Source organism: Drosophila bipectinata, chromosome XL, assembly GCF_030179905.1.
Source record: "Drosophila bipectinata strain 14024-0381.07 chromosome XL, DbipHiC1v2, whole genome shotgun sequence".
NCBI lineage: Eukaryota > Metazoa > Arthropoda > Insecta > Diptera > Drosophilidae > Drosophila > Drosophila bipectinata.
In genome coordinates, this window is record NC_091734.1 from 8,512,618 (window position 1) to 8,523,669 (window position 11,052).

Consider the following 11,052-nt stretch of genomic DNA (forward strand, 5'->3'; position numbering starts at 1 on the left):
TACTTTGTAGTACCCTTTGAAGGAGTATCCTCCTCTTAAACTCTCAGATAGTCAACTCTATATATCCTAGTAGTCCTCTTAGCTAATCCTTTAATGGGAGCAATAGGGATTCAAATAGTGGGCTTGTTAGATAAAGCTACCTACCTGTAGTACTCCATCTTCCACTCCCTAGAAGCATTTCTTGGTAATGTCAGTGTCTCCAAAACCCTCAGATAGTAGTAGTCTTGAAAAGTGGTCCCCTTTCCTAATCCCTAAATGGAAACTATAGAGATCCTAGTGGGATAGTTTTGGTTTGGTGGACTACCAACCTCTAGTTCTCTACCTTGCCCTACCTAGAAGCATCCTATCCTTCCTTTCCAGCAGAGTCTACCTCCAAAACCCTCAGTTAGTAGTCCTGCCTAGTAGTCCCCTCCTACATAAGTGGGATAATATCTATTTGGTAGACTAGTTAGATATAGTTACGGATCTATAGTACTCCATCTCGCCCTCTGTAGAAGCATTTCCCAGCAGAATCTACCCCCAAAGCCCTCACTAAGAAGTCCTCCTGCCTAGTAGTCCCCTTTCATAATCCCTCAATAGAAACAATAGAGATCCAAGTGGGTTAGAGATCCAATATCGGTTTGGTGGATTAGGTAGATAGAGCTAGTCTTAAGGGGGGTTTCTTAAAGGTTTAACCCCATATAGGTAGACACCATAGGTTCAAGTGAAGCTACCAACCTATAGTACCTATAGTACCAACCCATCCTGCACCCCCTAGAAGCATTTCCCATCAGAGTCTACCCCCAAAAACCCTCCGATAGAGTTATCCCCTTTTGCTAATCAAATGGAAACAATAGAGATCCAAATATGAATAAGAGGATATATATATATATCAGAGATTCTTGATTCTCTTAGAGGGGCAGGCGGCCATAGCCCAATATTCTTCATTGCGGGCATATTTCGTTCTAATGACACTTTGAACAGCTGCTAGATTTCTCTGTTCGCTTCGGCGGTGCCATAAAAAATCAGCTTGTTGCGGGTGAGGGGGAGGTGGAAGGCCTCTTGCCTCCTGCCTCTGCCTCGCACATATTTGAAGACATAAATAAATGTCAAAAAATGCAGATTACTTATTAACCCCTGTGGCGTGCCACAAAACTCCGCACAACGCGCTCTCTGCCTTAGCCGCGATATTATTCATTAATACAAGCCGGAGCCAAAACGAAAGGGAGCGATAGAGACAGCGATATACACCCACCCACCCATCACCCACCACCCACCCAGGCCCCCCATGCGGCGTTCTTGCCACCTTTTTTTTTTTTTGGTGGAAAAGCCCAGGGACCAGGAGGGGGGGCACAGGAGTATAGAAAGTATAGCCCGAATGGATGGAGAAAATTATTAGCTCTTTGGTAATATTTTCTTGCATAAATTTTTGAATAATTTTTTTTTTCTCTATCTCTGTCTTTGTCTCTTTCTCTAGTGTTGTCTCTGTCTTTGGTATCTTTAACGCTTTATTTTCAATTTAACCCTCATTGTTGTTGTTGGGTTTCCAGTGCTCACCTTTCCGGCCCTGGCCCTTGCCTCGCGTGTGGCATAAAAATTGAATCCTAATCCATGAATATAGATGATTATTATATGCCCCATACTCCTCATTATCCTCGCAGTCGCCCCCCTCCCCCCCCTGCCCCTCGGAAATCGTATCCTCCACAGGAAGCAGCGGGATGGCGGCCATTTGAATACGTCTTTTTCCTTTTGGGTCTCCACATTTTGTAATTTTCCTTTTGTTTTGCATTTTGCATCAGTCCAGTGCCACCCAGAACACCCCCTACATCCAACCCACCAACCCCACCTACCGCCCACCACCCCACCAAAAGTTGTCGTAAAATTTTGTTATGACTTTTTTTTTTTTTTCTTATTGCCAGTATTTGGAATGTGGCTCTGGGGGGGAGCACCAGGCATCTCAAAATGTTGTAAAAATTGATGGTTATTTCTAGGAAGACCCAGGCATCCTGCTAACATAGTCCAAGAAGGAGGAGCTACTACCACCGAATACCACCGGATAAATGCATAAATAAATTATTAGAAATTAACCGTATTTGCAATTAAAACTACAAACTAAATTACAAATGCATTGGATGCAACGCGAGGGCGGCTAACAAGCAAATAATAATGACCGCAGCATTTGTAATAACAATAATGAAAAGCCATTTGGCCATTTGGCCCTTTTTGGTCTCATTCGGCCATTTGGGCATTTGGTCAGTTTGCAACTCTCCCAACCAACCGGGCAACCAACCGGGCAACAACACACGGCCATAACAATTAATTAACAAATAAAATGTCAATTAATTCCACAAACATTGCAGCGGCGGAAAAAAAAAAGAAAATATACGCCAAAATAAATACATACACATAACAATAAAATTTACAGCGAATGCAAATCGCCAGCATCACACTCGCCGCCACACACTCGCCACCCACTGCACGGTGGGGCATATGGCCACTTCAAGTGGCAAATTAGTTTTGAAACTATTGTGAATGCATCAAGGTTATAGTTATAGGTAGTTAGAGGGCTGAAAAAAAACTCTTTTGAATTTTCTACAGAGTTTTTTGAAGAAACTGTATGTATAAACCTATTATAGAATCTTTTAACTCTATTTTAAGACTAGGATCTAGTAACAGTATTTATTTGTAAAAGAGTTATAGCCGAATTTCAAAGAGCTCTTTGGAAAAAAGACGTTTTGAAGTGACCACTATATCTTGGAAATAAATCATCAAAAATAAAAAAAACCAAACAGATTTAGTTCTCTTCTGAAATATTATACATATATACTTAAGAAGATCGTTTTGAAATTTAAGACTAATTTAAGAAACTTTCTGTATGTATTCTGAAATATATGTACAGTGGTGGAAAAAATAATAGAAACAAGATTCTTCTCTGCACATTTAACCCAACTATTAAGTATGTACAACGGACACAAAAATCTTTTTTCAATTATTTTTTCCACCACTATATGCACATTGAAAATAAAATAAAACACAAATAAATAGATTTTATTTTAAATTCTAACTGTAGAACTTTTTTCTTGTCTTTTTTAACTTAAGAAAACATCAAACTATGATGCTTTAATCCCAAAATCCCAGCTGTTGCAATTGAGAGATCTTGGGCTTAGGTTGAAATACTTTTGAAGTGCCCTTACCTTAATTATATATTTTTTAATGGAAGCCATAATGGAAGTAATTTTTCTGTCTTGCATTATTTGTTCATATTGTGAGTTTCTATTTTAAAATGTTTTCATTTAATGAAAGTCTAGCTGGATTTTTTAGCAAAATATGATAGATTTTTGGACCATGTTTTTAAATAAAGTTTCGCATTTTTTGGATATTATTCCAAATATATGTTGTAGCTTGTACAATACTGAAACCATATCATTTAGTCTCATTCTGCATTTTCCCGCAGTTTAGTTTCAAAGTTTAGATTAATTTGATTACAAACAGAATCGCGTGTTGTTAATAATATTTGATAAGTCTAGCTTTGATAATGCCAGTAATATTAAATATATTATTATTATTTTTTTATTATTTGTATAATAGTTTCCTATAGCCGCTTTCCAAAACCTCCTATACCCTAGTTATATTTAATGCCACAAAAAATGACCATTAAGCCCATAGTCCACTGGCCCACTCGCACACATTACGCATACGCCACCGAACATAAGCAGGCCGACCAACCAACCAAGCCCCGCCCCTCACCCCAACCCCTTGAATTTTCTCATTTATTTATGATTTCAATATTAAAGGTGAGTGGACGGGGGCGGTTACAGGGGGAGAGGGCGGGAATTAAACAAGTGGATGGCGGCGAAAGCATTTTTTGGTGTTTTAAATATTTAATTGAATGATAAATAAATTCAAGCCTTCCCATACGCGGTGCCGACAATTGATGCACACAATCATCGAGTCGCGGCACAGTGGTTGGTGGGTTGTGAGTTACGAGATGGGTTTTGGTCCAGAATCAGGAGTCTGGATAGGAAAAAATATTATCCATATACCAGGGGGGGAGGTTCTTTAGAGATCTGGGTTCTATAGGATTTAGGCCTTATATCACAAAGATCCATTAGAGATAGTCAGGAACAAGAGAGAACTATCCTCTAGGAAGTATAGCAGTGCAGTAGTTTTCCAGGATACCCTGCCATTCCATACCATCCGCCCAGGACCCTCTGGCCGCCATTTTGTTTGTCCGCAGACGCAAAATGCAATTTAATTATTACATTTGGACTTTTTGGGCCTCCCCCCAGCTCACACATATTTATTTACTTATTTATTTAAACATTTATTTATAGTATTTGCGTGCGTTTCATTTGCCATTCGGTCAGGCGGTCAGGGGAGTGGATCCAGTCCCCTCCTGGGGCTGAGGAGGAGCTGGGTAGGTACTATAGAAGCACCATGACCATTTCGGAATGGCAATCATCGGAATGAAACTTTCCATTCGGATGAAAATTTACATTTCAACTTCATCTGCATCTCGGCGAGGTTGTTTGTTGCATGTTTTCTTTTATTACTTTTATTATATTCTTGCCACTGCCACTGGTACAACATCCCCCTTGTTCCACCCCCCACCACCCACCACCCCACCACCCACCGCAAAACTAATAAAAGTTTATCTTTTTTAAAATCGACTGGTGGGTGCTTAGGTGGTAATATTTCAGAGAGTTCAGAGTACCACTGCCAACTAGGAAACTTCAAAAAAAAAAAAAAAAAATATGCAAAATAGATGAGCTGCCAAGAGCTGGGGAATACTGGGCCTCTGAGGAGCCATTTTCCTGCCCCCCCCCCCCCCCCCCCCCACCAGATTCAGATTTTGAGAAATGTGCCTTGCCAGACCTGTCTCGCCTTCGAAATCCCCAATAGAGCCCACTGTACTGCAATGGAAAGGTGCTGCCACTGCATCCCCCTATGGCTGGGCTGTCTGATCAGCTCCCTGGTCCTGTTCGCGGTCGACCTGCTGGAGCGTCCCCTGCCCTACGACATGCCCTGCTGCCAGACCCTCGAGGGTATCCTCTTTGTGATGATCAGGATCTGCAACATTCTGCATATCACCGGCTGCTTCGCCCTGTTTGTCGCCTCCTTTGTGGTGAGTCTGAGAGTGGGAGACCTCCTTGTCAACATCCTTTCTTTACAGGGCCAGGGCTTCCTGGTGAAGGTCTTCCTCGGCACGACTGCCCTGCACTTTGTCATGCAACCGGTCCACCTGCTGACCAAGTTCCTGATCCTGCCCATCTTCTGGGTGGACATGACCCTCATCGTACTTGGCTTTGGTGGGTATCAGCTGACTATTGGGAACCTCATCTCTCTCACTGTCCTTTCTTGCAGTGTTCTGCGTGTACATCTGGATTGTGGCCCATGCCTACCTCCGCGAGTGCCGGGAGGACGTGTACCTGGAGAACGAGACGCGCTTCTCCCGCTACAAGATCAGCACAGTGTCCACGGTGACGATTTAAAGGCCCTCTTGCAGTTATACACACATATCTTTATTTTCTAGAGAGACACGTAAAAAAAAAAAGGATGAGCTTAGCCGAAAGGATTTCCAGAGTCTGGGACGGGAGGAGGGGGTTCGTATCCAGGGCGACTGTCCTAACCCGTGGACTTGGCGGTGGTCGAGGGTGGAGGGCCACAAGGGCCGCCCGGCGGACGACCCGATGGCGGGGGTCCCGAAGGCGGTGTGCCGCTGGGCGGTGGGCCGCATGGTCCCTGCGGGAAGGCACCCTAGGAGGGAGGAAGCCACTTTCTGTTAGTTGGGAGGCCTGGAAGCTTTATACAAGTTTGGAATACCCACCACCAGGGCGCTGCAGAGGAGGACGAGCAGTCCGACGAGAAAATGAAGCTTCAGTTGCATCTTGGCCAGGTCCGTGTGGTCAGAAGAATGAGTGTCGGTCTGGTCCGGCAGCTGGGGCTTATATACCGAGCCACCAATCAGGCCTCCAGCGGAGCGTGTCGCGTTGACATTATAGAATCGGGCAATTAATCGCGAATTGAGTTTTTAGTCATGGGTGTGAATTGGAAAATAGGGGGTACCGTGTTCCGTGTTCCGGCCGGGGTATTAAATCATTTCCAGATCAATTTCTGAATGCCGCCAGATTGGCGTATTAGTGAAGCTCCCATAACCCAACTAAGTGAAGCAACTGGTCCGATAAGTGGAGGCTGGTGTGTGGAGGCGGAAAACTTTTCAGCAGGCATGTCTGGAATTTCACCAAGAACCCTCCAAGAACCTTCACATGCCTCGTGCCCCTAATTGTTGCCTCTGTTCAATGGCTTACAACTTTTTAGGATTTTTGGGAGGTGGCAGGTGGACTCGGTCGAGTGGAGGAAGAGAGTGCACTTTGGCTCGGATTGCATAGTCATGTTGCTCCATGTACCATGTCTGAGAGTTAAGCTCACCGCGTTGTTCCCGACTCCTGGCCGTAAAACTAAAATAATAGCCGCATAACATTTTATCTACCGCAGTAATAAATATTCAGTTAATTATAGTAGCCAGCGTGCAGGGGAAGAGGGAAGGTCCGCGCGGGTATGCAAATGTTTACTAAAATGTGTAATAAAACACCGAAAACCTGCTACTTGGCTGGCAATCTAATACCAAAACGGGGATACAGGATATACAGGATAAACAGGATATACAGGATATAGAACAAAGCCCGTTGAGAGACTAATGGCGGCATGGTTCATCCGCCCACTGGTCGAACTTGAACTCGGCATTGCTCCTCGAGATCTGGCTCACTTCCGGGTCAGGTGGATGGTGCCCACGACAATGACGAGCAGGATGAGCAGGGCGATGAGAATGTAGAAGCACACGCACATGGCTTTGGGTCCCGGGGATCTTCTCGATCCAGGATACGGTGCTGGGGCAGCTGTTTCGGGTCCAGGTCCAGGTCCAGGTCCAGGTCCAGGCCTTGTCTAATGGCCACCCACAACAGTCGTCTGACAGTCAAGGCAAGGCCACCCCCCTTTGAAATTCCTGCGGAGAGCCATCTTGTTGGGAATTACCGCAAATAGTTTCGTATCCCAAGGATGCAGCCCAATGAGAAGGTCCACCCCTTTTTTGCGCCGTGGCATAACCGTTAAAATTTGTGTTTTGCGGCACTTGCAAATGGTCTCCCCCCCCCCACTACACCCCCTGGCTGTTATAATAATTAAAATGAGCAAAATAATTTTGGTTGAAAGCATCGATGAAAGGCTAAAATGCTCAATAAATGAGCCTCCACCTCCCCCTCTCCCACCCCCCCGGCCTGTTGACAGAACAGTATTTCAGCGCTTGTTCCAAGCCCCCCACCCCACCCCCTCTCATGGCCATTGCCGTTCAAATCCCCCCTTTGGGGGCAATTAAAATACACAAAAAAAACACAAGCCAAGAAAAAGTTGCCGAAAGTTTTCCCATCGATGACTTGCCAAGACAAAGGGGTGCCAGTAGGGGGTGGGGGGGGAGTGGCCTTGAAAGAAAGAGTGGGAGGAGTGGCTGGAGGGGGCCACCACAGTTGGCAATGCGTAAAAGTGTTAACCGAAAGTAGTTAAAATTACAAAAGGCAGAGTGCCATGGCAATGCCATGAAAGCAAAGGGGTGCCCCTTGAAACAAGGTCGTGGTGGGGGTGGGTTGGGCGCCAAGTGGGTGGGTAAGGTGGGTGGCAGTGGCGTACAATGTCGTTGGCTCTTTGAAAAATTAACACCTAATATCCGCAAAATCGCATCAAAGTATTGTTCAAGTTGGGCCCCCACCCCCCAACACCCCCCCAAATGGTTGGCTTTTGTTACGAAAACTTTGCATTTTCTTAAAAGTGTCGCTCGAGCATGGCGCCCCCTTCCATGGCCCGACACCCCTGTGACCTCCCCCCGCCTAGCTGCCTGCCCTGTAGGCGTTATTAGCAGCTCCAGCAGGACAAAAGGATCTGGTGGGTGGATGGGGTGCTGGCTCGTCCAATATCATCCATTGTTTGTGCTTTTCATCGTAAATTGACACCGCAGCGAGTTAATCAGGAGGACCACCACCCAGGACTCACATGTGGGAAGAAGAACAAGGAGACCAAAGGGTTCCAAGGTAAAAAAAAATCAATAGATTTTTTTTTTGGTTTCCAAGAAGGCCTACCTACCTACACAACCCAAGCTCAACCCCCTTGGCTTGAAACCATGAAACCTGTTCATGGCAAAAGCATTATCTCTCCAAGGGCCGTAAATAGAAAAACTTGCTCTATAAAATCTGCATATTATATAGCCCTGGGTGTGTGTGTGTGTGTATATATCGCACATATGCAGATATCGCAGAGCACATACACGGTTCTGTAAATATTTTTAATTATTTTCATTTCATGTCTTTTAATTAACATGCCTAATAAAACACATGCCCAAAAAATGATGCCCAAATCGAGCAGCAGCAGGGTTGGCTTCTACACGAAATCATAAAAAGATATTGTCAGTCAGTTAGTCTGCCAGTCTGCCAGTCAGTCAGTCATGCAGTCATTCATTAAATACCATCCCTAACACACACACACACTCTCGAGGACTCGAGAAGACTCGACTTTCCCTGGCTCGAAGGAAAAGTGCCTTTGACTGCCTAAAAATCCCCAAACATAAATAATTAAAAAAGAAAATGTTGCTGGCAAATCAAGCGAGCATAATTACATAGCCTCATATATATGAATATATATATATATGTATGTATATAGGATATATCAGTATATGCCACCCCTGGGTTGGAAAACTCTTTTGCGGTTTCTGGTTCTCCGTTCTGGTTCTCTGTTTCAAATGCATAATGTTGATTATGGCAATAATTTTATGGAATTTATGTAAACAGACCCCGTCAGCCGCCAAGGTGGGCATTACGATAAGAGCTCTACTCCCTCCTCCCCTCAACCCTCTTGCTCAACCCTTCTCTCTCGCTCAAGACTCTCGAGGCCTCTAAGGCTTAAGCTCTCTTCCAAAAAAAATCTTCGAGCTACCTCCGAGGATAAGTTCCCTTTCGTTAATTAAGCAGCCCTTCCTGGCGATTGAGTCCAGAACACATACTCGGACACCCCCACACCCCTAACACCCCACACCTCATGGGTGGGCTCCCCTTAATTTACCGTTCAATTCTGCATTCGTTTCGGTATTGAATTTTTAATCACGGACACGCTTGACCCCAAAGCTCCTGGCAGGACAATCACGGTGGGGCCAGGTCATGGGCTGGTTGGGGGGTGGGGGAGCTTCAATATGCAAGCCAAGCGGCCGAAAACTATGCAGTAGAAGTGCCAACTATACAGGCCACACAAGAGCACTGAGAGAATCCCAGGTCCAGCCTCCAAAAAGGACCTTCCAGGACTTGCCATTCGCCCCCCCCCATCACCCTTTATCTTCGACCATGTCCAATTCTCAAAGTGTAGCTCATTAAATAATATCCTTTTTGGCAACCAACGGACGAACCTACTCCCCATGTCCTGTGTCCTGTTGAGGCAGTTACTTTTTTATTTCCTCCCCCCTCCCTACCTCACCCCCCCTTTTCCAGTTTCAGGACTTATCAAAATGTTGCCGCTGCCTGTCGAACCGGGTTGGGGCTCTTTGGGTCTGGGTCGACTTTTGGGACACAACCAGAAAGGGGAGAGGCTGGAGTCGATGCGTTTGCCCTCTGAACTGGGAGGTCCAGGACCAGGTCCAGGTCCAGTCCAGGTCCAGTCCAGGTCCAGTCTGGCTGTCTCCCTTGCTCCCTCGACCAACTTTACCCTTCTGGCGGGGACACATTTTTGAAAACGCTTTTAAATATTAAAATCCATGACGATTTCCAACGAGCATTCTCGCCATATAATTCGGGCCAGTAGTTGGCCGAGGACTCCCCAGCCTCGAAGGACGATGAGAATGAGGAGGAGGAGGTGGGTGGAGGTCCAAATGTGGGACTCCTTTTGGGTGGCTTTTGGCTGCCCGTTGCGCATATTGAATTTATTTAATTAAGGGTTCCATGCAGCACACATACAGGGTTCCTCCTCCTCACCCAGCCCACACTCTCCCTCTTCCCCCTGGCACTTTCTCGGCCAATACCCCCTCGCTGCTCCCCCCCTCCAGATGACTTCATTTTTCGGCAAAGTACACAATGGCTTCTCTCGTTTCCCACTCTTGAATATTTCACAATAATTTGCACGAGTGGACAGTCAACACCCCAGCCGACGACCAGTACGGGATGGCCGACGACGCGTCACGGACGTGTCCATAACTGGGCTGTGGGGCCAGCTCCTCAGATGGAATGTTTCCCGAAAGCCGAAACTAGTCGGCGTTTTTCAAATAATTTCTTCCAATTTGTGGCGCAGTGCACTTTTGAATTGGGGTTTGGGGGATGGGGTTATGGGGGATGGGTCTGGGGTTACAATCTGGGGTTTGGTTCTGGATGGTAGACCATCGGGTTCTTCCTTTCTCTCCGCAGGTGGTTTTAAATTATAATGAGATAGGAGATGTATGTATATAGATCCTTATGATAGGTTATGTCATGTGTATTATATTATATAGATATAGGTATTATAGATATTATAGATATTATAGATATTATAGATATTATAGATATTATAGATATTATAGATATTATAGATATTATAGATAGATATATAGATATACAGGGTCTATCTATATAGACCTAGGGACCTAATACAAACTAGGGATGTATGGATATGAATACTATGGATGATGAAGGCCTATGGATAGAGTAGTGGAGTGGTCTACTCTTTGTGTTTCATTTTTAAAGGCATCTACTTCGATATTATATTAGTCTTTATTAGTGACTAGTATTAGTTTAGTTACCAAATACTAATTGCTGGTGGTTTATAGACCGATTTCAGTTTGGGTTTAAGATATTTTTGGAGAAAGAAACAAATATTTACCCTCAAATGTTGCAAGTTAAAAGGATGTGTTGTATTATAGAGTGTATTATAGAGTATTATAGCGTATTATAGTGTATTAAAGTGTCTTATAGTGCATTATTATAGTGTATTGTAGAGCATTATAGTGTATTATAGTGTATTATAGTCCATTACATATCCAAAAATTAATCTAAGAAAGCGTAATCCTCTCAAAAA

At 44.6% G+C, this 11,052-nt stretch overlaps 2 protein-coding genes across 2 annotated transcripts; one reads left to right on the forward strand and one right to left on the reverse strand.

Annotated features, from left to right (window-relative positions):
* The first annotated feature begins 4,840 nt into the window (after positions 1 to 4,840).
* On the forward strand, positions 4,841 to 5,608 carry LOC108121751 (uncharacterized). The gene is made up of 3 exons (XM_017236042.3): positions 4,841 to 5,104; positions 5,153 to 5,288; positions 5,344 to 5,608. The coding sequence occupies exons 1-3, from the start codon at positions 4,898 to 4,900 to the stop codon at positions 5,469 to 5,471; spliced, it is 471 nt and encodes a 156-aa protein (XP_017091531.1). The 5' UTR covers positions 4,841 to 4,897; the 3' UTR covers positions 5,472 to 5,608.
* LOC122321036 (WW domain-binding protein 11) lies at positions 5,480 to 5,886 on the reverse strand. The gene is made up of 2 exons (XM_043210020.2): positions 5,807 to 5,886; positions 5,480 to 5,736 (listed from the first exon to the last, which is right to left on the reverse strand). Exons 1-2 carry the CDS (start codon positions 5,864 to 5,866, stop codon positions 5,605 to 5,607), a joined length of 192 nt encoding a protein of 63 aa, XP_043065955.1. The 5' UTR covers positions 5,867 to 5,886; the 3' UTR covers positions 5,480 to 5,604.
* Positions 5,887 to 11,052: the final 5,166 nt, after the last annotated feature.

What these genes read in the sequence shown, in the direction of transcription:
- LOC122321036 (XM_043210020.2), bottom strand. Translation starts at nt 5,866, where the DNA reads ATGCAACTGAAGCTTCATTTTCTCGTCGGACTGCTCGTCCTCCTCTGC. An exon ending in TCCTCTGCAGCGCCCTGGTG is followed by an intron (nt 5,737 to 5,806) that starts GTGGGTATTCCA and finishes CCTCCCTCCTAG; the next exon opens with GGTGCCTTCCCGCAGGGACC.
- LOC108121751 (XM_017236042.3), top strand. Translation starts at nt 4,898, where the DNA reads ATGGAAAGGTGCTGCCACTGCATCCCCCTATGGCTGGGCTGTCTGATC. An exon ending in TGTTTGTCGCCTCCTTTGTG is followed by an intron (nt 5,105 to 5,152) that starts GTGAGTCTGAGA and finishes CTTTCTTTACAG; the next exon opens with GGCCAGGGCTTCCTGGTGAA. An exon ending in CCTCATCGTACTTGGCTTTG is followed by an intron (nt 5,289 to 5,343) that starts GTGGGTATCAGC and finishes CCTTTCTTGCAG; the next exon opens with TGTTCTGCGTGTACATCTGG.